The sequence below is a fragment of the Bubalus bubalis genome, chromosome 2 (genome assembly GCF_019923935.1).
Source record: "Bubalus bubalis isolate 160015118507 breed Murrah chromosome 2, NDDB_SH_1, whole genome shotgun sequence".
NCBI lineage: Eukaryota > Metazoa > Chordata > Mammalia > Artiodactyla > Bovidae > Bubalus > Bubalus bubalis.
In genome coordinates this window covers 52,638,753-52,664,486 of record NC_059158.1, presented here as the reverse complement: position 1 = coordinate 52,664,486, position 25,734 = coordinate 52,638,753, and the positions used below count along the sequence as shown (strand labels likewise).

The window sequence follows — 25,734 nt, the reverse complement described above, 5'->3', positions numbered from 1 at the left end:
TAGAAGTTTTGCAACAAAAGGCAGGTAGTCTGAACATCAAAAGATCATTGTCAGTGAAAGGAAATCACATATCTCAAGTTACGGAATTTAGCACTTTTCTATGTATGGGAAGATATGGGAGTCGGCTCACTGAAATAAATTCTCTGATGTGCACCTCACCTGCCTAGAGCTAGTATGCTGTGACTTCACAAAACTCCAAGTTTTCTTAGGGCTCACCGTAGGGAGTGGCTGCAGTCTGAGGGCTACTATTTATAGATGGTGGGTATTCTTTTCTTTCCTGAGTTCCCCAAGGGCTCATCAGCTCACCATCCATGGTGGCTGTGATTGCTGATGACTGGCGACTGGGACATCATTTGTTTACTGATATGGCAAGAAATATTCCAGTTTTCAAAGATAATTCTCAACTTTCAGGTTTTGTGATTTTTTTTTTTTAGTTGACAAATAGCACCCATTTTAGTTAGTTTAAGAGAAATAGGAGTATATCTAAGAATAGTATACAGTTCATGGATTTTCTGAAGGACACCATGAGTAGGGGTTTGCCCCATGAGGCCCCTAAGTTCTGCTGCTTTGCCTGGACTTCCTCTCCCATTGTTGGATCCTGAGTATCTTGACCTCTGTCACTTTGCCTTGAGCACATCTTGTTACATTGATCAAATCTCCAAGCCTACCTCTCAAGTAAAAGTGTCTGATTGGAGGAGGCTATGTCACATGCCTATTTATCTACAAAGTGGATGGGGAAAATGAGGTTGCCTTCTGCTTTGGGGACCCAGATCTCATGAAACAGACTTCCCCAAATATAAGAGTTCCTCAGAGCCTCCTTTAATACCTACTTAAATGCTTTCTTTACAATGCGTTCTGTATTTTCAGTGCAGGGCCTTACTTGTCCTTGGGTCCCATAATAGTTTACACATAACTCTGATAAAGTAGTCATCTGCTAAAGCTGCATTGTCTTATTTACTAGCATTGTGCCCTGGTACAAGGAAGATGTTTAGCAAGTGTTTTCATATGACTAAAAAGGTAAATAAGTTGCAATAGGTTAGTTTTTCCATAGTAAAGCTTTCTTCACATCTCCCTTGGCGTATCATCTTCCAGCAACTCTCTGTTATTTTCATTGAGGGAACTGGGCATCTCAGTGCTCACTATGTTTCTGAGAGTCACAGATAATATTGCCATACCATCTCTCTGCCAGGCCTCCTTGCCACCTGAGACATAACCCCATCTCTAATTGGGCTGGTGGCACTTTCCTTAGCATGTTGTTGGGTATCTTGTAACTTTGCCTGCAATATTCTTTGCTGCTGGTAATATCTATTCCTCTCAATTCTCTTCTTCAGTGTCCTAAGAGCTGGTTTTACCAATATATAGCTCTCTATGTTCCCCCAGAGGGAGGTTGTTTCTTCTCTGGATTCTTCTTTCTGGTATCCACTGTCATTGTGGGCCAAAGACACCAGAGGCTGGTGTAATGTGCCAGCACTGGGAAACTCTGGTGTGCCCTGAGAAGGCCTTGGGAATAGACAGATGTTATGAATGAGTTAGTGTTGGAGACACTGCCAAGTTCAGCAGATGTGAAGCTGAATCTGGCCTCTGTACCCCAATACCAAATTAAATCCCAGAGACAGAGTTTTGGGTGAAGTATTACAGAAAAAAATGTCTTTATTGCTTTGTCAAGCAAAGGGGGCAACAGCAGGCTAATGCCCTGAAAACTGTGTCCCAATACACAGTGGAGGGTGTATGGGAGGAGTTTTATAGTCAAGGGATGCTATTGCTGATCATGGTGCTTGCAGGACCTGCATTCCTTCAATTGAGAGATCTTCTGGCATCAGTGATAATGGGCAAACCGACTTTTGAAATGAAGAACACTACATAAAATAGTTAACATCTTCCACTTGGTGGGAGTTTTAGTTTGGCAGAAGTAAGAAATATTGTTAGATGTATCCCTTGAGGGGCAACCAGAACCCTGGTCCAAGGCTGCACTATTATTTCTTGAATGCTCCTCCATTATCTCTATATCCCCTACCCTCCCTGATTAGCAACTGTTGGAACCTGCACTTTGGAACCCAGGGAATGGGACAGAAGGGTTTTTGTGCCCTGGAGCTCCACAGGGTCCTGCTCAGTCAGTTTCAGAAGCTCTGCTTCCCTTGGATATTACTTCCTGACTACCACCCTGTGGACTATAGGTATTCATCACTTTTCCTTCCTTGCTGCACACCTTGTGGATATGGGATTTCCTCAATTTCAGCCCCCCAATTGTCTTTATTAAAAATCTGTGTGTATATAGATATCTCCCACTAGTTCTTGCCTCTGGCAGATGCAATGAAATGAATGTGTCCTGGGGAGGTGATTTAGGTTTCCTGCCTGAGAGGATAACTCCTGCCCACTTCACATCCCTTCTTCCAACTAGGAGCATCTTCACTCTGCACAGTTGAGAGGTCCTCTGAATTTGAAGTGTTGAAGAAAGGGGTACTTGGGTTTTGTATGAGATATCAGTGGTCATCAGTGTCCCTCTGCACCTCTGGCTGGAGTAGAAAGAACTCCAATGCCTCATGCTTTGCATTAGGGAATATTTGTGGTCTGGGCTGTCTTACATGGACCTACAGAGTTTGAGCATTCCTAGAAGGGTAGTGCATCTTCTACTCTATAAATTATGATTTCTTGAGCTATTTCTGGGGCCAGATCCAACCAAACACCCCTTAGAGTACCTAGTTCTTACTGCACCAGTCTTGAGGAGTGGCATGATCAAGGTCTGGCTTCTATGTGCATTTTTATTTTGGTGAAATTCCCACATTCTCACTTCTGCTATTTTCCTGGAGGACTGAACAAGGAGACCCAAGAACATACTATAGAAATGGCAGATCAATCCAAGGGTAGAGATAGGTTTGCCCACTTATGGCCATTATACATGAAGAGAAAACACAGGAGCAGTGATTGGACCTTCTGCTGCCAGGCTTGCAGAACTACCTGTGTTTCAGTTAAGCCTTATTCTGCTGTAAGAATACAGCTTTAGGCAGGATCATTCTCCAGGTCAACAGCATGCATGTTCATGAGATTTAACAAGTGTGGAAATTTTATTTAACAGTGTTAGAAAACTGGCAGATACTGTCACCATTTCCAATGACTAGAAATGCCAGCCAATGTCTTGGTTGAGGGGTAGGGTCTCAGATGATGGCTCTTGATCAATTGGTGTGGAAATATTTCAATATTTATAGAACAGTCTTATGGACTCTGTGGGAGAGGGAGAGGGTGGGAAGATTTGGGAGAATGGCATTGAAACATGTATAATATCATGTATGAAACGAGTTGCCAGTCCAGGTTCGATGCATGATACTGGATGCATGGGGCTAGTGCACTGGGACGACCCAGAGGGATGGTATGGGGAGGGAGGAGGGAGCAGGGTTCAGGATGGGGAGCACATGTATACCCGTGGTGGATTCATTTTGATATTTGGCAAAACTAATACAATTTTGTAAAGTTTAAAAATAAAATAAAATTAAAAAAAATAAATCCACACACACAAAAAATATTTCCATAGAAGAAAATTCCTTTGATATCTTCCCACCTTTCCTTTTCTCCTCTTCTCTTATCTACAATTGTCAGGGAGTTGTGGGAGCTACATGTGAGCCCAGATTTGTTTTTGTGAGCAGTTATTTTAGTCTTCCCAGAGCACTACCTTAGAGACTGTATGGGAAAACTAAAATACACTGCTAATGACTGAGAATTCCCTGACAGTCTTTCTCAACTTAAACCTATCTTTTCAGCCTCATTTGCTTAAATAAGAAGAATTCTCAGATGGTTTTCAAATTAAAATATGACTATTCCTGTGCAGGATGTTGAGTTAAAAATTGGTAATTTATGCATGAGAAATTGAATATTTCCTGAAATGAAATATTTTGAGATATGAAATATTTCCTGCCATATCAGTAAACAAGGATGTCATAGTCATCAGCGTGAGTCAGTGAGCTTTGAGGAAACTCAGGAAAGGAAAGAATATCTGTCATTTAGCAGCCATCAGACGGTAGCCACTCCTTAAGGTGAGCCATGAGGAAACTCAGGTTGTGAAAACACAGGATACTGGCCCCAGATAGGTGAGATGCATATCAACAAAATGATTTCAGTGAGTGCAGACTCTTGCATATTCTCATACATAGAAAAGTGCTTCCTAATAGCTCAGTTGGTAAAGAATCCTCCTACAATGCAAGAGACCCTAGTTTGATTTCTGGGTTGGGAAGATCTGCTGGAGAAGGGATAGGTTACCCATTTCATTATTCTTGGGCTTCCCTTGTGGCTCAGCTGATAAAGAATCCACCTGCAATCCAGGAGACCTGGGTTCAATCCCTGGGTTGGGAAGATCCCCTGGAGAATGGAAAGGTTACCCATTCTAGTATTCTGGACTGGAGAATTTCATGGACTTGTACAGGCTCAGTAGTTTTGGCACATGGGCTTAGAATTCCCATGGCATGTAGAATTTTCCCAGAGCAGGGATGAAATTTATATCCCCTGCATTGGCAGGTGGATTCTTAACCACCAGACCACAAGGGAGTGTGTGTGTGTGTGTGCTCAGTCGAGTCCACCTCTTTGCAAGCCCATGGGCTGTAGCCTGCCAGGCTCCTCTGTTCATGAAATTTTCCAAGCAAGGATACTTGAGTGGGTTGTCATTTCCTTCTCTAGGGTATCTTCCTGACCCAGGTATCAAAACTATATCTCCTGTGTCTCCCGCAGTGTCAGGCAGATTCTTTACTGCTGAGCACCAAGTCCATCTTTTTTCTTAATGTAGTCATTTGTTGTTATAAACTTCCTCTTAGAATCATTTTTTTCTGTATCTCACAACTTTTGCTGTTCTGTGTTTCCATTTTTGTCTAGATTTTAAAAATTTCCCTTTTGATCTTCTTTGACCCACTGATGCTTCAGGAGCATGTAGCTTCATTTCCAACATTCATTTCTGTATTTATGAGTTTTTAAGCTTTTTTCCTGTTGTTGATATCTAGTTTCACACCATTGTATTTAGAAAAGATAATTGATATGATTTCACTTTTCTTAAATTTCTTAAGACTTGTTTTGTGGCTTAACATATGATCTGTCCAGGAGAATGCTCAAAGTGTGCTTGAGAAGAATGCATTTTGCTGCTATTGGATGGAATGTTCTATATATGACTGTTGAATGTGAAAGTGAAAATCACTCAGTTGTGTCCAGCTCTTTGTGACCCCATGGACTATACAGTCCATGGAATTCTCCAGGCAAGAATACTGGAGTGGGTAGATATTCCATTATGCAGGGGATCTTCCCAACCCAGGGACTGAACGCAGGTCTCCCTCATTGCAGGTGGGTTCTTTACCAGCTGAGCCACCAGGAAAACCCAATACCAGAGTGGTTAGCCTATCCCTTCTCCAGTGGTTCTTCCTGACCCAGGAATTGAACTGAGGTCTCCTGCATTGCAGGTGTATTCTTTACCAGCTGAGCTACCAGGGAAGCCCATATGACTGTTAGGTCCATTTATTTAAAAGTGTAGTTCAGGTCCATAGTTCCTCATTGATTTTCTGTCTGGATGATCTGTTTATTGAGTAAAATAAAGTATTAAAATACACTGATTTCTTAATATTTGCTTTATATAATTATGTACTCTGTTGTAGGGTACAGATATATTCACAATTGTAATAATCTATGGATGAATTGACCCCTTATATAATGGCTTTTTTTTGTCTCCTAACCATTTTTTACCTAAAGTCTCTTTGGTCTGATATGAAAAATCTACTTCTTCTCTCTTTCTACTCGTATGGATATCTTTTCCCATCACTCTACTTTGAGCCAGTGTATGTCCTGTGGTAGCACAGAGTTGGGTCTTTTTTTTTTTTTTTTTTTTTCAATTCCTTCAGTCACTCTGTGCCTTTTGATTGGAGAATTTAATCCATTTACATTTAAATTAATTTTTGATAGGAGGACTTCCCAGGTGGATTATTGGTAAACAATCCACCTGCCAAGCCAGAGACGTGGGTTCAATCCTTGGCTCAGGAAGATCCCTTAGAGAAGGAAAAAGCAACCCATGCCAATATTCTTGCCTAGAGAGTCCCATGGATAGAGAAGCCTGGCAGGCTACAGTCCATAGGATTGCACAGTCAAATATGACTGAAGCGAACTTGCGTGCATGCACATGGTTTTTCGCTGTCTGTGATTTTGGGTAGTCCTTTCCAGATGTGTTACTGTTGGAGCCCTCCTCCTCATGCTCTTTATAGAGGTCCATACAAGGCAACTGCCCCAAGGTAGAAGGTCCAGGGGCCCCTCTTTAAATTCTAATGGGCTGAGGTACCTAGCAGTGATAACATGGAACAATATCTCCTGAGCATACTGGAAACAGGCCCAGAGATTATGTGTTCTTCTGGGCTTCATTATCAGCATGAGTCAAAAGGGGGCCTGTTTATGGAACACAAATTTCTCAGAGAAAGGTTTACCTGCATGCAGTTTGGAACCAGAAATCAAGTCTAGCTTGGCTATTTAAAAGATCTGCATCTCTCCAAGTCTTGATGTTCCTATCTATCGATTGAGGGAATAGCAAACACACCTGGAGGATGTTTGAGAATTAAATAAGATGATGTATTCATAGAATTAATGTAGGAAGTGGTCCACTTCAGGGCTAATATATACTGGTTAGATGGTTTAGTGCCAAGCACTGTGTGAGATTCTATGCAACTTCACCCCATGTAGGATCCACAGTTGCTTGGGGCAACTGAAGAGGAGGACCAGTTGGTCATGTGGCTGGAAACAAAGACTTACTCATAGGCTCAAACTCAAGTTTTTTGATTCTAAAGTTTGCTTAGGTTTCCTTTTGAACGTCCTGTGCTCTGTTCAGCTTGAGTGCTAAAAAATGCTTTGGATTTTGCAAGTTGGTCACAGAATGGGTAACTCCTCTGGGCTTTCATGGACATGAGGTAAGTGTCTTTTCCTCTACAGATTCCCGTGCTCCTAAACCTGAGCAGAGACCCTGAGGTCAGCCTGCCTGCTCCACCACTCATGTATGCCCTGGCCCTTGGTTCCTGTCTGGGAGGTAAGCGGGTACTGGATTTGAGGGAGGGCCCCCAGACACTATGGTGAGCCTGAAGTGATGATTCAGTTCAGTTTACTTCAGTCACTCAGTCGTGTCCGACTCTTTGCGACCCCATGAATTGCAGCACGCCAGGCCTCCCTGTCCATCACCAACTCCCGGAGTTCACTCAGACTCACGTCCATCGAATCGGTGATGCCATCCAGCCATCTCATCCTCTGTCGTCCCCTTCTCCTCCTGCCCCCAATCCCTCCCAGCATCAGAGTCTTTTCCAATGAGTCGACTCTTCACATGAGGTGGCCAAAGTACTGGAGTTTCAGCGTTAGCATCATTCCCTCCAAAGAAATCCCAGGGTTGATCTCCTTCAGAATGGACTGGTTGGATGTCCTTGCAGTGCAATGGACTCTCAAGAGTCTTCTCCAACACCACAGTTCAAAAGCATCAATTCTTTGGCGTTCAGCTTTCCTCACAGTCCAACTCTCACATCCATACATGACCACTGGAAAAACCATAGCCTTGACTAGATGGACTTTTGTTGGCAAAGTAATGTCTCTGCTTTTGAATATGCTTTCTAGGTTGGTCATAACTTCCTTCCAAGGAGTAAGCGTCTTTTAATTTCATGGCTGCAATCACCATCTGAAGTGATTTTGGAGCCCCCAAAAATAAAGTCTGATACTGTTTCCACTGTTTCCCCATCTATTTCCCATGAAGTGGTGGGACCGGATGCCATGATCTTCGTTTTCTGAATGTTGAGCTTTAAGCCAACTTTTTCACTCTCCACTTTCACTTTCATCAAGAGGCTTTTTAGTTCCTCTTCACTTTCTGCCATAAGGGTGGTGTTATCTGCATATCTGAGTTCATTGACATTTCTCCCGGCAATCCTGATTCCAGCTTGTGCTTCTTCCAGCCCAGTGTTTCTCATGATGTACTCTGCATAGAAGTTAAATAAGCAGGGTGACAATATAAAGCCTTGACGTACTCCTTTTCCTATTTGGAACCAGTCTGTGAAGTGATGATTAATGAATGCCAAATTGAAAGTAATGTAAGAATAAATAAAGTAAGAATAGTTCATGATTTCCTAAGTGGAAACCCATCTTCACCTTTGACTGGAGAGTTCTAGCCCTACTCAGTTTCTCTGCAAAATGTGTTACTTTCTATTCTCTGCAGAACTGCCCCTGACATTCTAAACCTGTGGCTTGAGGATGGTCATTACTGACATCTCAAAGTTAATGTCTTCCCACACTGCATACAGATGTGGCTTGGTGGCTTAGGTTTAGAAGCAGATTTTGAATCAGAAACCATCCTTAGTGGCAACTTCTTATTCCCTTTTTTAAGGAGTGTGTGTTGTGGGTGATGGTGGGTAAAGTGATGAATGTGTGAGCTAAGAAGTAGAGACTCTAATGTAAGAATAAGAATAAAAATTTTAAAAAGTTTTTTTGGGCTGAAAGAGTGTTTTGTCTTTTGGAGATATTAAAAAGTCAATTAGAAGAAGCGTCAGGAGAGACTAACCTCTGGTGAGTAAACACAGGGGTTTGGATGTGATTGTATTTGGAAGGAGACCTAATCACCTTTGGGAACACAAGAGGATTGTGAAAAATCTTAGACAAACACAATAGATACCTTTAAAATTTTTGTTTTTGCTTCCAGGTATGCTTAGATAATCTATCTTTCTTTGTCTTTGATTGGTCTCTAACTATTAAATCAACAACTTTGTTTTTAGTGTATCTTCTTGTTTGTAGAGGGGGACTAATGCCATTCAGTGAAGTTGCTATGATTTCTGGAGACAGCTAGTTCACCTAATTCAGCAACTGAGGCCTCAAATTCTGAGTTTAGACTTGTTAAAATGATCCCCATCTGAGATCAGCAGCACTAAAAGCAACACCTGCATTCACAATCACATTTAATATCAGTGATAGAAACAGAATCCAGAGACACCAGGAAATATGTCCACTGTGTGGAATTTTGTTCATTAAACCTTATTGAGCATCTTCTACTTTTATATGGTGACATTGTCTTCCTGAGTGGGGAGACAGTCACCTAAGTTAGGATTGCAATATAAATGGATCCTCTCATGGCCATGTACATAGAGTGCTCAGGGAGCACCACGGAGGCTGGAGGAAAGTCAGGAATGGCTCTCCAGAGAGGGAAGTTTTGAGCTGCTTCTCAAAGAATAAGAAGCCTCCTTGACTGGTTCTTATTCACCCAGAACATATAGAATGAATAGAATAGAGGGGATTATCAAGAAGAGAAGTTAACATGGACCACTTACATGGCTAATAACCTAAAATATGATTAAACATTTGGTGATTGAGACTCTTTTTAAAATTTATATATTTTTAATTGAAGGATAATTGCTTTACAAAATTGTGTTGGTTTCTGCCATACATCAACATTCATCAACCATAAGAGTACATATGTCCCCCCTCTTATGAACCTCCCTCCCACCTCCCACCCCATCCCACCTCTCTAAATTGTCACAGAGCTCATATTTGAGTTCCCTGTGTCGTATAGAAAATTCCTACAGGCTATCTATTTTACATATGGTAGTGTATATAGTTCCATGCTACTCTCTCCATTCATTCCACCCTCTCCTTCCTTCCTTGCCTGTGCCCACAATTATGTTCTCTATGTCTTTGTGTCCACTGCTGACCTGCAGATAGGTTCATCAGTACCATCTTTCTAGATTCCATATATATGTGTTAATATACCATATTTGTTTTCTATTTCTGACTTACTTCACTCTGTATAATAGGCTCTAGGTTCACCCACCTCATTAGAACTGACTCAAATGCTTTCCTTTTTATCACTAATATTCCAGTAATATTTTATATATGTACCATAGCTTCTTTAATCATTCATCTGTTGATGGACATCTAGGTTGCTTCCATGTCCCAGCTATTTTAAATAGTGCTTCAATGAACGTTGAGGTACATGTTGCTTTTTCAATTCTGGTTTTCCCTGGGTATATGCCCAGTAGTAGGATTGTTGGGTCATATGGTCATTTTCTTCCTCGTTTGTTAAGGAATCTCCATACTGTCTTCCATAGTGGCTGATCAGTTTATATTCCCACCAACAGTGCAAGAGTGTTCCCTTTCCTCCACACCATCTCCAGCATTTATTGTTGTAGATTTTATTTTTTTGCTGAATGTATGTATTTTCTTTTAAAAAATATATTTATATATTTTAATTGGAGGATAATTACAATATTGTGATGGCTTTTGGCATAGATCAACATGAATCAGCCATAGGCATACATGCGTCCACCCCATCCTGAACCCCCTTCCCACTCCCCTCCCCACCCCATGCCTCCAGGTTGTCACAGAACACTGGTCCTGGGTGCCCTGCTTCATGTATCCAACTCACAGTGGTCATCCATTCTACATATGGTAATGTACATGTTTCAGTGCTATTCTAACCCTCTCCTTCTCCCACTGGGTCCAGAAGTCTGTTCTTTATGTCTGCTGTGTCTCCTTCTGTGCATAGGATCATCAGTACCATTCTTCTAGATTCCATATATATGCATTAATATATATCAGTTGTCTTTCTCTTTCTCACTTACTTCACTCTGTATAATAGGCTCTAGGTTCATCCACCTCATTAGAACTGACTCAAATGCATTCCTTTTATAGCTGAGTAGTATTCTGTTGTGTATATGTATCACGACTTCCTTATCCATTCATCTGCTGATGGACGTCTAGGTTGCTTCCATGTCCTAGCTATTGTAAATAGTGCTGTGATTAACATTTTGGTTTCCTCAATGTATATGCTGAGCAGTGGGATTGCTGGGTCATAGAACAGTTGTATTCCCAGTTTTTTGAGGAATCTTCACACTTTTCTCTATAGTGGCTGTACCAGTTTGCCTTCCAACAAACAGTGCAAGAGAGTTCCCTTTTCTCCACACCCTCTCCCTTTGTTGTTTGTAGACTTTTCGATGATGGTCGTTTCTGACCATTGTGAGATGATACCTCATTGTGGTTTCTATTTGCATTTCTCTGATAATGAGTGATGTTGAGCATCTTTTCATGTGTTTATTAGCCATCTATGTGTCATCTTTGGAGAAATATCTGTTTAGGTCTTTGCCCAGTTTTTGATTGGGTGTTTGTTTTCTGGTATTGAGTTGCATGAGCTGCTTGTATATTTTGGAGATTAATTCTTTGTTGGTTGTTTCATTTGCTTTGTTTTCTCGTTTTCTGAAGGCTGCCTTTTCACCTTGCTTATAGTTTCCTTCATTGTGCAAAAGCCTTTAAGTTTAATTAGGTCCCATTTGTTTATATTTGTTTTTATTTCCATTATGCTGGGAGGTAGGTCATACAGGATCTTGCTGTGATTTGTGTCAGAGTGTGTTCTGCCTACGTTTTCTTCAAATAATTTTACAGTTTCTGGTCTTACATTTAAGTCTTTATCCATTTTGAGTTTATTTTTGTGTATGGTATTAGAAAGTGTTCTAGTTTCATTTTTTTACATGTAGTTGACCAGTTTTCCCAGCACCACTTGTTGAAGAGACTGTCTTTTCTCCATTGTATATTTTTTGCCTCCTTTGTCAAATATAAGTTGTACATAGGTGTGTGGATTTATCTCCAGACTTTCTATTTTGTTCAACTGATCTATATCTCTGTCTTTGTGCCAATACCATACTATCTTGATGACTGTAGCTTTGTAGTATAATCTGAAGTCGGGAAGATTGATTCCTCCAGTTCCATTCTTCTTTCTCAAGATTGCTTTGGCTATTTGGGGCCTTTTGTATTTCCATACAAATTGTGAAATTATTTGTTCTAGTTCTGTGAAAAATACTGTTGGTAGTTTGATAGGGATTGCATTGAATTGATAGATTGCTTTGAGTAGTATACTCATTTTCACTATATTGACTTTTTCAATCCAAGAATATGGTATATTTCTCCATCTATTTGTGTAATCTTTGGTTTCTTTCATCAATGTTTTGTAATTTTCTATATACAGGTCTTTTGTGTCTTTAGGTAAATTTATTCCTGAGTATTTTATTCTTTTCATTGCAATGGTGGATAGGATTGTTTACTTAATTTCCTTTTCTGATCTTTCATTGTTAGCATATAGGAATGCAAGGAATTTCTCTGTGTTAATTTTATATCCTGTGACTTTACTATATTCATTGCTTAGTGCTAGTAATTTTCTGGTGGCTTCTTTAGGGTTTTCTATGTAGAGGATCATATCATCTGCAAACAGTGAAAGTTTTACTTCTTTTCCAATCTGGATTCCTTTCATTTGCTTTTCTTCTCTAATTGCTGTGGCTAGGATCTCCAGAATTATTTTGAATAGTAGTGGTGAGAGAGGGCAGCCATGTCTTATTCCTGATTTTAGAGGAAATGTTTTCAAATTTTTGCTATTGAGGATAATGTTTGCTGTGGGTTTGTCTTATATGGCTTTTATTATGTTGAGGTATATTCCTTCTATGCCTACTTCCTGGAAAGTTTTATCATAAGTGGGTGTTGAATATTGTCAATGGCTTTCTCAGAATCTATTGAAATAATCATATGGTTTTTATCTTTTAATTTGTTAATAATGGTGTGATAGACTTGCATATATTGAAGAATCCTTCATCCCTGAAATAAACCCGACTTGATCATGGTACATGATCTTTTTAATGAAGACATTAAAATTTTTGTTTGCTAGAATTTTGTTGAGGATTTTTGCATCATGTTCATTGTGATATTGGCCTGTAATTTTCTTTTTTTGTGATGTCTTTGGAATCAGGGTGATACCTCGTAGAATTAGTTTGGAAATGTTCCCTCCAATTCTGTTCTTTTGGAAGAGTTTTAGAAGGATAGGTATTAGCTCTTCTTTAAATGTTTGAAAGAATTCACCTGTGAAGCCATCTGGCCCTGGGCTTTTGTTTTGGGGAAATTTTTTTCATCACAGTTTTGATTTGATTGTTTGTAGCTGGCTTTTCATAATTTCTGTTTCTTCCTGATTCACTCATGGAAAGTTGAACTTTTCTAAGAATCTGTCCATTTTCTCTATGTTTTCCATTTTATTAGCATATAGTTGCTCATAGTAGTTTCTTATTGTCCTTTGTATTTTTGCATTGTCTGTTGTAACTGCTGCTTTTTCATTCCTAATCTTGTTGATTTGGCTTTCTCCCTTTTTTCTTGATGAGTCTGGCTATTGGTTTGTCAAATTTGTTTATCTTCTCATAGAACAAGCCTTTAGTTTTATTAATCTTTACTATTGTTTCCTTCCTTTCTTTTTCATTTATTTCTGCTCTGATCTTTATGATCTCTTTCTTTCCACTAAGGTTTTTTGTTGTTGTTGTTCTTTTAGCAGCTATGTGATGTTTTTCTTGTTTCCTGGGGTAGGATAATATTGCTATAAACTTCCCTCTTAGAACTGCTTTTGCTGCATCTCATAGGTTTTGGATTGTTGTGTTTTTGTTGTCAGTTGTTTCCAGGAATTAAAAAAAAAAAAATCTTATTTCTTCAGTAACCTATTCATTAAGTGTAAATGTATTGTTTAATCTCGATGTGTTTTTTACAGTTTCCCCCCCTGTATTTGACATCTAGTTTCATAGCATCTTGGTCAAAAAAGATGCTTGATATAATTTCACTTTTCTTAAGTTTACTGAGGCTTGATTTGTGACCCAAGATGTGATCTATCCTGGGGAATGTTCCATCTGCACTTTAGAAGGAAGTGTATTCTTCTGTATTTGGATGAAAAGTCCTGAAGTTATCAATTAGGTCCATTTGGTCTTATGTTTCATTTAATGTTTGTGTTTCCTTATTAGTTTTCTGTTTTGATGATCTGTTCTCATTGATGGAGATAGATCTTCTTTCTCTGAAAGGCAGCACTGTGTCCAGTAGTAGGTTTTGGGGTGTCTATGGGTTAGATATGGCTTTGGGCAGCCTGTCTGCTAGTGTTCAGTGTTGTGTTTCTGTTTTATTGAAGGATTGTGTGGGGTATCTGGGCACTGGTGCTTGCTGGCCTTTGGGTGGGCTTGGTTTTGCTGTTGAGATGGAGGCCTTTGGGAGAACCCTCATCTATTAATGTTCCCTGAGGTCATGAGGTCTCTGGTGGGATTGGGATTGGGTCTCTCATTTCAGGGGTTCAGGCTCAATGCATATTGAAGCTCCAAGACCTCACAAGCCACATAGCACAAAAGACAAGTTTCCAATACTCTTGGTGACAGCAACACTCAGCAGCCCAGAATACCCAGCAAGGCTTACACCAAAGTCCTCTAATGTTTCTAGGAAGGTCTTTTGACCTGTTTTAGGCAGCATGGGGTTAATTCAATCTCAGATATGGCCTTATTCCAACTTGCAGTTGCTCCTAATGTTCACAGTTGCCCGTGGGGTCCCCAGTCTGTCCCCCACCTGGACATGAGGGGGCAAAGATCAAGGCTCATTAGGACTCATTCACTCTCTTGGGCTGGAGAAAGGGGAGGGTATGACAGCCACATATGTGTTGTGCCGGAGAGTGGCTGTTGTGCCCTGTTGGATGTTGTTACAGTCTAAGATAGATTGTGAGTTCTTCCAGAGGAAAGTGGTACAGTTTGTGGTTCCCTAGAAAGAGCTCAGCTGTTAAAGCTCCCAGCAAGTTGCGGGCAGTAACTTGTACCTGCTCATAGCCTGGAGGTAGCTGCAACATCTGGGATCAGGACCACATCCATGGTGTTTTGTCTGCTGCCTGTAGCACCCCTCCTGGCTTTGGCAATGGTTGTCATGTCTATTTCCTCAGCCTTGTTTTAGTAGCCCTCTCAGTGCATCCTCATAGCCGCTAGCCCCCTACCTCTCCCTGGGATCTTCACTCAGCCTCTGGCCCGGGATCCACCCTCTGCTGCAGGCCAAGCTTCCTAGCCACTCATCCCGGCTCCCCATCCCCACCCTCTGGTATGGGCTGAGGCTTGTGAGCTGCTTATGGGCTGAGAAGCTCTGTTGGGCAGCTTTCTGTATATTTTGCCTTCTGAGCCCCACTGCTACATGCACTCTGAGGTTCCACAGCTCCCTCTTGGTCCCACCTGAAAGGGGATTTCCTAGTGTGTGGAAACTTTTCCTCCTTCATGACTCCTTCCCTCCCTGGGGGCACAAACTCCTGTCCTGAAGTCCTCTGTCTTTCTTTTTTTAATGTGTTTCTTTTGTTCTACCTCATTCCAGGGAAATTAGCTTGCCTTTTTGGAGGCCTGGGGTCTTCTGTGGTCATCTAGAAATTGCTCTGTAGGAGTTATTCCATATTTTGATGAGTTTTTTTTTAATGTATTTGTGGAGAGCAGGCGATCTCTGCCATCTTCTCCGCCCCCCCTCTTTTTTTAGCTTAAAAAAAATTTTTTTTATTGATGTATAGTTGATTTGGTTGATTTCTTTAATGATCCATTTGTAGTTTAATAACATATGTATTGGGGCTTGCCTTGTAGCTCAGTCAGTAAAAAATCTGCCTGCAGTACAGGAGACCCAGGTTCAATCCCTGGGTTGGGAAGATCCCCTGGAGAAGGAAATGGCAACACACCCCAGTATCCTTGCCTGGAAAATCTCATGGACACAGGAGCCTGGTGGGCTTCAGTCCGTGGGGTCGCAAAGAGTCAGGCACAACTGAGCGACTAACACTTACTTACTTAACATATGTATAGCCTCAAAGTGTTTGTGTTTTTAACAGGTTTTCTCCCTTTAATTGATTTCTGATCTCATAGCGTTTTGGTCAGAGAAGATGCTCTATATGATTTCTATCTTCTTCAATTTACCAAAGATTGATTTGTGATCCAGATGATATCTATTCTGGAGAATGTTTTGTGTACACTTGACTATATTTTGCTGCTTTTGGATGGAATTTCCTATAAATTAAGTCTATCTATTACATCTATCTAGTCTAATATGTCATTTAAGGCTTGGGTTTTTTAAAAATTAATTTTCTGTCTGAGTGATCTGTCCCTTGACATATGTGAAACTCTCAAATCCCCTATTATTGTGTTATTGTCAATTTCCCCTTTTATGACTGTTAGTGTTTGCCTTATCTATAGATATACTCCTGTGTTGTGTGCATATATATTTCCCACTGTTTTATCTTCTTCCTGGATTGATTCCATAATAATTATATGTGTCCTTCCTGTCTCTTGTAACAGTCTTTATTTTAAAGTCTATTTTATTTTTCTGATACGAGTATTGGTATTCCAACCTTCTTTTGATTTCCATTTGCCTGGAATATCTTTTTCCATCCCCTCACTTTCAGTCTGTTTCCATAGGCCTGAAGTGTGTCTCTTATAGATAGCCTATATAATGGTCTTTGTTATATCCCTTTTAGACAGTCTTTTGGTTGGAACATTTAATCCATTTACACTTACGGTAATTATCGATATCTATGTTCCTATTTTTATTTTCTCAATGGTTTTTGGTTTGTTTTTGTAAGTTTTTTTTTTTTTTTTCTTCTGTTCCTTTTTTGTTCTTTTCTCCTGTGGTTTGATGACCATCTTTGATGTTGTTTAGTATTGTATTTGAGTTGCTTTTTCCTTTATGTATGTGTTTCTACCATAGTTTTTTGTTTGCATTTCCTGTAAGATTTTGCTATAGCAGTATGTGTATACTCATTTCTCTTTTCTCTCTCTCTCCACACACACACACACACACACACACACACACACACACACACACACACACAGACTGGTTCCAAATTGGGAAAGGAGTGCATCAAGGCTGTATAGTGTCACCCTGCTTATTTAACTTACATGCAGGGTACATCATGTGAAATGCCAGACTGGATGAAGCACAAGTTGGAATCAAGGTTGCAGGGAGAAATATCAATAACCTCAGATATGCAGATGACACTACCCTTATGGCAGAAAGCAAAGAGGAACTGAAGAGCCTATTGATGAAAGTGAAAGAGGAGAAAGTAAAAACTGGCTTAAAATTCAACATTCAGAAAACAAAGATCATGGCATCTAGTCCCATCACTCAATGGCAAATAGATGGGGAAACAATGGAAACAGTGAGAGACTTTATTTTTTGGGGCTCCAAAATCACTGCAGGTGGTCACTGCAGCCCTGAAATTAAAAGATGCTTGCTTCTTGGAAGAAAAGCTATGACCAACCTAGACAGCATATTACAAAGCAGAGACATTACTTTGCTGACAAAGGTCTGTCTAGTCAAGGCTATGGTTTTTCCAGTGGTCATGTATGGATGTGAGAGTTGTATCATAAACAAAGCTGATGGCCAAAGAATTGATGCTTTTGAACTGTGGTGCTGCAGAAGACTCTTGAGAGTCCCTTGAACTGCAAGGAGATCAAACCAGTCAATCTTAAAGAAAATCAGACCTGAATATACATTGGAAGGACTCATGCTGAAGCTGAAACTCCAATACTTTGGCCACCTGATGTGAAGAACTGACTCATTGGAAAAGACCCTGATACTGCAGAAGATTGAAGGTGGGAGGAGAAGGATACAACAGAGGATGAGATGATTCAGTGGTACCACCGACATGCATTTGAGCAAGGTCTGGGAGTTGGTGATAGACAGGGAAGCTTTGGAATCACAGAGTTGGACATGACTGAGCAGCTGAACTGACTGATACATACATATGTGTGTGTGTATATTTATGTTATATATGTGTGTTAAGTTACTGGTTTCTTATTTTTCAATGGAGTTCCCATTTCCTATATTTGTACTCTCTTCATAGTTCCTGGTTTTGATATTATATTTGTGTATGGCTGATTTCTGGCTTTTTGCTTTTACTGGTGAGCTTTCCTATATGTGATTTCTTGTTTCTAGTTGTGGCCTTTTTTTCCCTGCCTAGAGAAGCTTCTTGCCTTGGTGGTGCTGAATTCTCTTGGCTTCTGCTTGTCTTTAAAGTTTTTTTATTTCTCCCTTGAATTTGAGTAATAACTTTTCTGGGTAGAATATTCTAGGTTGTAGGTTTTTCCCTTACATCACTCTGAATATATCATGCCACTCCCTTCTGGCCTGCAGAGTTTCTGCTGAAAATTCAGCTGATAGCTTTATAGGAATTCCCTTATATTTTATTTGCTGCTTTTAATATTTTTTTTATTGTATTTAGTTTTTCTGAGTTTAATTAATATGTGTTCTGGTATCTTCCTCCTTGGATTTATCCTGTATCTTCATTTCCTGGTCTTGTGTGATGTTTCCTTTCACATTGTATGGAATTTTTGGACTATAATCTCTTCAATATTTTCTTAAGCCCTTTGTCTTTATCTTTGTCTTCTGGGATCCCTATTATTCAAATGTTGGTGAAATGCACCAAACAAACAATATTGTGTCTTCATTTATTTTCATTCATTTTTCTGTATTCTGTTCCATGATAGTTATTTCCATGGAAGAGGGTCTGTTTTCCAGTTGGAGTAGAAGCACTGAGAGTTGTGTTCCATGTGGCTTTATTGCCCTGAAGTGTGTGCTCTATTCCTAAGGAGGTGAGCACGAGGGGAGTGAGCCCTGTATGTGCACATCAGGTCTATATGCCACCCGTGCAGCCATTTGCAGTTCTGCCAGAAGCAGCCCAAGGTTGTGTCTTTCTCTGTTGTATTCATCCCAGACCTCTTGCTAGGCTGTTGCTGGGGGGCAAGGTTTTGTTACTGCTGATCTGCCCACTGGAGCCTAGGCTGCCTCTGTGGTAGGACTCTCCAGGACCTGTCTATTCCAGATCTAGCTCTAAGCTAAATTGGAGGTGGGCAGAACTGAAGGGCTCCCACTGGGAAAGGAATTACTTTGTACCACACCATAGGGACTCTCCATGGTAGATAAGTGATTCTGTGATGCCACCAACCAGCTGCTTTATGCATCAACAAAGTCCACTGCTGCCAAATTTGCCATGGTCAAGGTCACAAGCCTGTCAACACTGGAGCTGTGCAGTGCTGTGAGCATGCTGACAGTAATGTTCCTGTGGGCACTTATCCTCTAACCTGCATGTGCTCCTACGGCAGACTTAATGCCCAGCTCTATGTGTGCTAATGATGGACTCTGAGTTTTGGCCTGGACTACACTCCAAGCCCTCTGGAACTAGACCATATTCTCTCTCAGAGTCCTTCTGTTGAAGCCTGTGTTTCATTGCCTAGCTGGGCAGGGCACATTAGAAACCCTGCCCAGTGCCTGTTTGGGGTGGGAAGTGGCATGAGGTAGCAACTGATACAGGTACAGCAGCTGATACACATGCACTCCTTGCAAGTAGAGTTCATTCCCCTCCTGTCCATCTCTTTGTCCTAGAAGACCTCTATGAAGGAAAGGGGGAGTTCCTAGGGAGAGGGGCCACCTGTGTGGACCTTTCCTCTTTTACAACTTCCTCCCAGAGGTGCCAGTCTCATTCCAATGCCTTTTCCCCCGTCCTGCTCAGTTACATGGGAATCTTTCCTGCTGCTTCAGCTGTGTAAGAGATCTCGTGTTAGCTTTCAGTTGGTTTTCTGTGAAATTCGTTCTACATGTAGATGTATTTTTGATGTGTTTGCTGGGGGAGATAAGTTCCATGTCCTTCTACTCCACCATTTTGATCCAAAAAGAGTATTTTTCAAATATTAATCCTTAACATGAGAGAAAGAAAGTGTTGCCTTTCTCAAGTTCTTGAATGTGACCCTGAATTATGTGTGAAATTCTGTTTTGTCCAGAAGGAAAGTTCTCAATGTTAAATCCTGGAGTAGCAATGTTTGGGATGCAGAGCAGATACTACTCAGCTATTGAGGTGTGTGCTCTGCTATGGAGGCTGGCAGGGCCCTCTGAGGTACATTTGCATGTCAGCATGTTGCTTCTCTGTGCCTCGCTTTCTTCATGGGGACACTGAGGACCTCAGTGCTCAGCCCCCTGAGCATTTTCTCTCTGCCTGATCTCAAGCCCGCTGCACATCTCCTACATTGTGCCGTGTCTTTGCTAACAGGCTTCCTGTGAGCCCCTGAAGGATATGAGCTGATTTCCATGCAGAATGACCTGCTAGGGTGAGAGGGAGAGCCTGCCTAGGTTTAGGCAGTTAGGAAGAAGCTAATAGAAGTCTGGGGTAGGGGGAAGGTGGGAGCCGAGGCAGATCTCAGAACTGAGATGGTAATCCAGACTCAGTTCTGGTCATAAAAAATAGATAAACTTTGGGGACTTTTAGAATGGGTCTGCTTCCAAACTCATTCAGGTTGTTGGCAGAATCCAGTTCCTTGGAGGTGTAAGACTGAATATCCCATCCCTTGCTGGCTGTCAGCTGAGGCTGTCCTTAGCTCCTAGGGGCCTCTCTGGTTATGGACCTTGGACCTAAATCTCAGAACCAGCAATGTTATATAGAAGTCTCATGGTGGGAATTCTTCCACCCCCTTGGATCTCTCAAACTCTCTACCCTGGGCTCCCTCCAGCTCTCCTCTGGGACGTCTCCTACCGCTGTATTGCTGCAGCTCCCTGGAGTCTCTAGGATCTCTATGACTCTCCCTCTGAGGCTTCTCTTCTGCTTCTAGCTTGAGAAAGTTCTCTGCTTTTAAGGGTTCATGTGAGTCAGTTGTGCCCACTCAGATAATTCAGAGTAATCCCGCATCTCAAGATCTATAACCTGAAATACTTCTGCAAAGACCTTCTTGTCATACATAGTAACATAATGACATAAGCACATGTTATGAGGACTAAGGTGTAGGCTTCTCTATGGGGCTAAGGGGTGTCATCATTTTACTACCTGGAACAAGGCAACATCTTATAGTCTGGACTGTCCACCAACCAGGGTCTATGCCTTCTTTGTTGCCAACCTAAAATCTGTCCTACCCAAGCAGTTTGAATGTTGGTCTGCCATGCCCTCCCTGGCTATGGGGCAGCTATCCCTCTCCCCTTGGTGATGGGCATTCCCCTCCTGACCTCCCACCTCTATTGCACCCTTCCTAAAATTCTGGGTGGGTCCATACACTTTGAATTACACTGAGGAACAGGAGGATTGTCATGAAACGGACCATCAGAAACACGCTGAGCACAGCAGACTGGGGTTTGGGCTTGTGGGGTTCAGAGCTCTGAGGAGACCCTGAAGATTTTTATTAAGCTCTTAAGATCCAAAGTCTTATATTATTGACATGTCAAATATATTTAATCCTTAGAGCAAGCATGTAAATGGATGTGGTGTGCTATTTCAGGAGTTTTCATGGAAACTAGGTTGAACTCTTATATGGAATAAAAGCAGGAAGAGTAAAGTAAAACTTTGTGAGCCTTTGCCCTGCCTGCCTATGGACCTGATAGTTGTGTTGGATGCCTATGTATTTCAGGACAGTGTAAGGAGTATGTGGAGGGGGGACAGGATAAACCTCATAGGTGACACAGCTTATTATTTATTCCTTACTTCTCTCCATCCTCTGTATTCCAGTGTGGAGTTCTGGGCCAACAGCACCTTGGGGCACAACTTTCTTGATCCTCCCCCTCCCGCTCTGCTGTCCAGTATTAAAAAGTTACCCCTCAGGCCAATAAGGGCTGTTGGCAGTTGCAGATTTGTGTCTCACAATTCATAGTCCTCAGCGATGCACAATGCCAGAACTGAACTAACTTGGCTAAGCCTGGGTTCTGCATCCATCCCCAAACACTGACCTCTGTGGTTAGTGGATAAAAGATCCCAAAGGGCTTCGCCTAGTAGAGTCTACCTTTCCGTGATCTCATCTCTCTGTTGGTGTCAGGCTTGAGTTACATCCCTCACTGAGGCCACACTTGTGTATATGTGTGCACGTTAGTCTCCCTGAAGATCATGCATTCTGTCAAAAATGCCCACCCAGAGAAACATTATATTATCCTGGTTGCTTACATCCATCTTTCCATACACACAAAGGATTACCTGGTACATGTTCTGACCTGGAGTCCTAAAGGTGGTGGTTTTCATTTGAGATGAGAACCTCCTTGCATTTCTTAAGTTGAATCTACTTGCATTTCCTCTGAAAGATATATGCCACCATGGCATGGTGACTTGCTAGTTCTCCTTAGTATTTCTTCTTTCCTATCACATTCAACAACAATCAGATCAGACCAGATCAGTCACTCAGTTGTGTCCGACTCTTTGCGACCCCATGAATCACAGCACGCCAGGCCTCCCTGTCCATCACCAACTCCCGGAGTTCACTCAGAGTCACGTCCATCGAGTCAGCGATGCCATCCAGCCATCTCATCCTCTGTTGTCCCCTTCTCCTCCTGCCCCCAATCCCTCCCAGCATCAGAGTCTTTTCCAATGAGTCAACTCTTCGCATGAGGTGGCCAAAGTACTGGAGTTTCAGCTTTAGCATCATCAACAACAATAGCCCTATTCAAAAATGAATACTTGCAAGCAATGAATTTATCTTCTGTTTGCTGATATTTTTTGTGTTCCCTGCAGATATTCACATAAGCAATCACTTTCATAATGAACTGTAATCATCAAATCAAAAGTCTGTGAGATGGTTCAAGTATTATAGAACAAAAGAGAATAGAAGTCTACCTCCAGGATGAACTGAGATTTTATTTTACTTTTTGAATTTTGACTCTAGGTAACGGGACACTGATTGGAGCATCAGCAAATGTGGTTTGTGCAGGAATTGCAGAGCAGCATGGATACGGATTCTCTTTTATGGAATTTTTCAGGTACTTCAAAAATTTATTAAAATTTTCTATATAGTTTAAATTTATATAGTCCCTGCTGCTGCTAAGTCACTTCAGTCATGTCCGACTCTGTGCGACCCCATGGACTGCAGCCTACCAGCCCACCAGGTTCCCCAGTCCCTGGGATTCTCCAGGCAAGAACACTGGAGTGGGTTGCCATTTCCTTCTCCAATGCATGAAAATGAAAAGTGAAAGTAAAGTCGCTCAGTCGTGTCTGACTCTTAGCGACCCCATGGACTGCAGCTTACCAGGCTCCTTCATCCATAGGATTTTCCAGGCAAGAGTACTGGAGTGAGGTGCCATTGCCTTATCCGATATAGTCCCTAAGCTTAAGTAATTAAAAATAAGCCACACGTATTTAATATAAGTACGTTTTAATAATCAGCAAGACATTGGTATTTTATGTTGTTCTTTTGAACATTCCAATGGGGATTTGTGCCTTGACTGTCCAGAATGAGGGTGCATAATGAGAGTTTGACATCCTTCATGGCATTACCTAGTGAAAAAATTCATGATTGAAAGGATCCAGGAATACTGAAGACTGGGGGCAGCCTGGGAGCAGGTGCCTCTCAGGAACATAGCACAGAGAGGAGTCCCTGGATGGGGGAGTACAGCTGATGCCAGCTCCTGCAAAGGAGAATCTGCTCTGAGGGAGCTGGGCTTGCTCTGGGGTCCCAGGCCCTGCATGCTTGTTTTTTTTATGGCACTACTGCAATTTGGATGCAGGAACTGGGTAAAATATTCATTGGTGGTGCCTGTAAAATAGTGCTGCCAAAATGAACTGAAATTTATTTGGGGGATACAGTGGTGGCTATCTCGTGGAGGCTTGCATCCACATCATCTAAGCTGGACCCAACTTTTGATTTCTAGAAATAAGAGACAATTACCTTTATGGATATATAAAGCTCTTAAGGCCACATTCTTTCACAATAACATAATTATAAATTCAGATCTCACAGTACTCTCCAGACACCAGATACCATAATCCACTTCTCTGTGTTTCAGGCTGGGCTTTCCAATGATGGTTGTCTCCTGCATGGTTGGGATGTGTTACCTCCTTGTTGCTGATATCGTGATGGGATGGAATTAGTAGATATACAATGTATGAAGACTAAGGGAAGCTTGATCCATCATCAATGTCAGTAGAAAACTGCCGCAAAACCACTCTTTGGAGAAAAAAAAGGTGCTTACCATGGGGGTGCTCTGGAATGGAGACCTTTGCTATCCACATTCTTATTTGGGTGAAGCTGGAAAACTGTGATAAATATGAGATAACTTACCCAAGATTCTACTATAGGAAAATGTGTATATTTCAATATATATCTTGCTCTGTTCTATAGGAAAAGACACAAAAGGCTTGTGTTGTTTAAATGTCACTTCTCCTGAGGTGACTGTTTTCCTTCACGCAATCATTTTTTATGTTAAAATAAGAATTCAAATTGTTTATACTCTGAATGCATACCCTTCTTGGGAAGGGCATACAATTTGTCAGGCAACATTAAATATATTTAAAACATACTGCCCCTTGATAAAAGGTCTTAGAATTTGTTAGTCTCTTAGTTTTCAGTAGAGAAACTATTGATGTTGTCCATATAGGTCCACTCCTGTGGATACAGCACGAGTAGAAGGAAAGTAGATCTGAATGGGCAGATGTAAGATACTTAGCTTGGTCCATCATTTTTGTTCTTCAGCAAATGAAAAAAAATGTTCATGTCTGCAATAAAAGAAACAATGAAAGTGCCACCAGATTTTCTATCAAGTTTGTCAATTCTCCTGATACTGTCTCCAGAATTAATAGGTAAATGATCCAGTACCTATTAAATCCTGTTTCATAATGATAGAAGGAGACAGCACTGAAGGAACAAATGGCTTTTCTATGAATGTTGAAACGACAGAGTTAAACATTGTTGTGATGCCTCATGCATAAACCCTAAAGGTCCAAGGATGATGGGGACACACTTTTACAGTCTGAATTCAGATAAAGAGTGTTCTTTGACTGCATATGAAGATCATGTCCTTCTTGAGTTGCATTAGTAGCTATGTACAGGTTTGAGAGGCACCTCTATCCAGATTAAGGCCATGTGCAGTCAAGGGTGGAGGGACAGGTGGCCAAGCAACAGACACAACTAACACGGGAATTGGAACCACTTTCTCCTGAAATTTGTGTGTGCCTTGCAGATCTTGAGCCCCAGTCTCCTAAACACCACATAACAGAAGACAATGTGCATGCCTAACTTTATGGATCAGTTGGTTAGAGGATATTTGATTTACAGCACACAGTTCGACTTTGCCTGGTGGCAATGTTTCCCACAATAAGGTCTTCAATCTGTAGCAGGGCCCAGTAGCAGCCAAGAGCTGCTTTTACAGTGAAGACTAGTAGTCAGAATGGGAGGGTATGGACCTTATCCAACCATTCATGCTCTGCATTGTGATTTCCCCATTGAGGTCAGCCAGAGACACTGGGACTGCTTCAATGTGCTATGCCATTGCAGAAGGCCCAATTGGCAAGGCAGCTTGCTTGACAGCTAGGCCTGCTGAAGGACCTTTATTTGCTTGAGTGTCCCTCAACATTTGCAGCTTCAGGAGGTCATCTGGTAATGGGTTGAAGTAGCTTCTCCAATGTGTTATATGATTCCTACAAGATTGAAAGTGGACCTCCAAGAATTGTACTTTTTAATTTCTGTGTGTCATTAGTGCAATAATTTGTCTCTCACTTTGCAGGGTCATTTTAAATCACTGATTGGTATTAGCCTTTAAATTTTCCATTGAGAAATGAAATTGAGATGGTGTACTTTTTTGGTTTTACTATCTTGGTATGGATGAGAAGCTTCCTAATATAAAAGAGAACAAATTTGGAGAGTCTGATAGTTATTTATCATACTATCTATCCCCGGACTCATTCTGGAGCTGGGGAAATAACCTCAAGATGGGCCTACTACTCCACAGAATCAAGTATTGTATGAGCTTAGACCAAGAAAGCATCCGCCGTTTGACCTCTATAGGCTGCTACTCTAGAGGTCATTTTGGGTCACTGAGAATTGCAGAAAATTAATACTAGAAAAGAAAATCTCTTTTCATCAATGTATAAATTACTGTTATTGTGCTTGTTCAGTGGCTAAGAGGTGTCTATTTGAAACCCATTGAAATGCAGCATGCCAAGCTTCCCTGTCCTTCAGTATCTCCCAGGGT

The 25,734-nt window shown here is 41.3% G+C and overlaps 1 protein-coding gene across 4 annotated transcripts in view; it reads left to right on the top strand.

Moving 5' to 3' along the window:
- The window catches only part of OCA2 (OCA2 melanosomal transmembrane protein), a 317,417-nt gene extending 293,586 nt beyond the window's left edge, over window positions 1-23,831 (top strand). For 3 of the 4 annotated variants that reach the window (XM_044932081.1, XM_044932080.1, XM_025272557.2), the window contains 3 exons: window positions 6,937-7,030; window positions 22,434-22,527; window positions 23,551-23,831. In XM_044932081.1, the coding sequence (XP_044788016.1) occupies window positions 6,937-7,030; window positions 22,434-22,527; window positions 23,551-23,635 (273 nt within the window). In that variant the 3' untranslated portion in view covers window positions 23,636-23,831. The remainder of the gene's footprint in view (window positions 1-6,936; window positions 7,031-22,433; window positions 22,528-23,550) is intronic. The other variant, XR_006546353.1, reaches the window with a different exon arrangement.
- The last annotated feature ends 1,903 nt before the right edge of the window (window positions 23,832-25,734 follow it).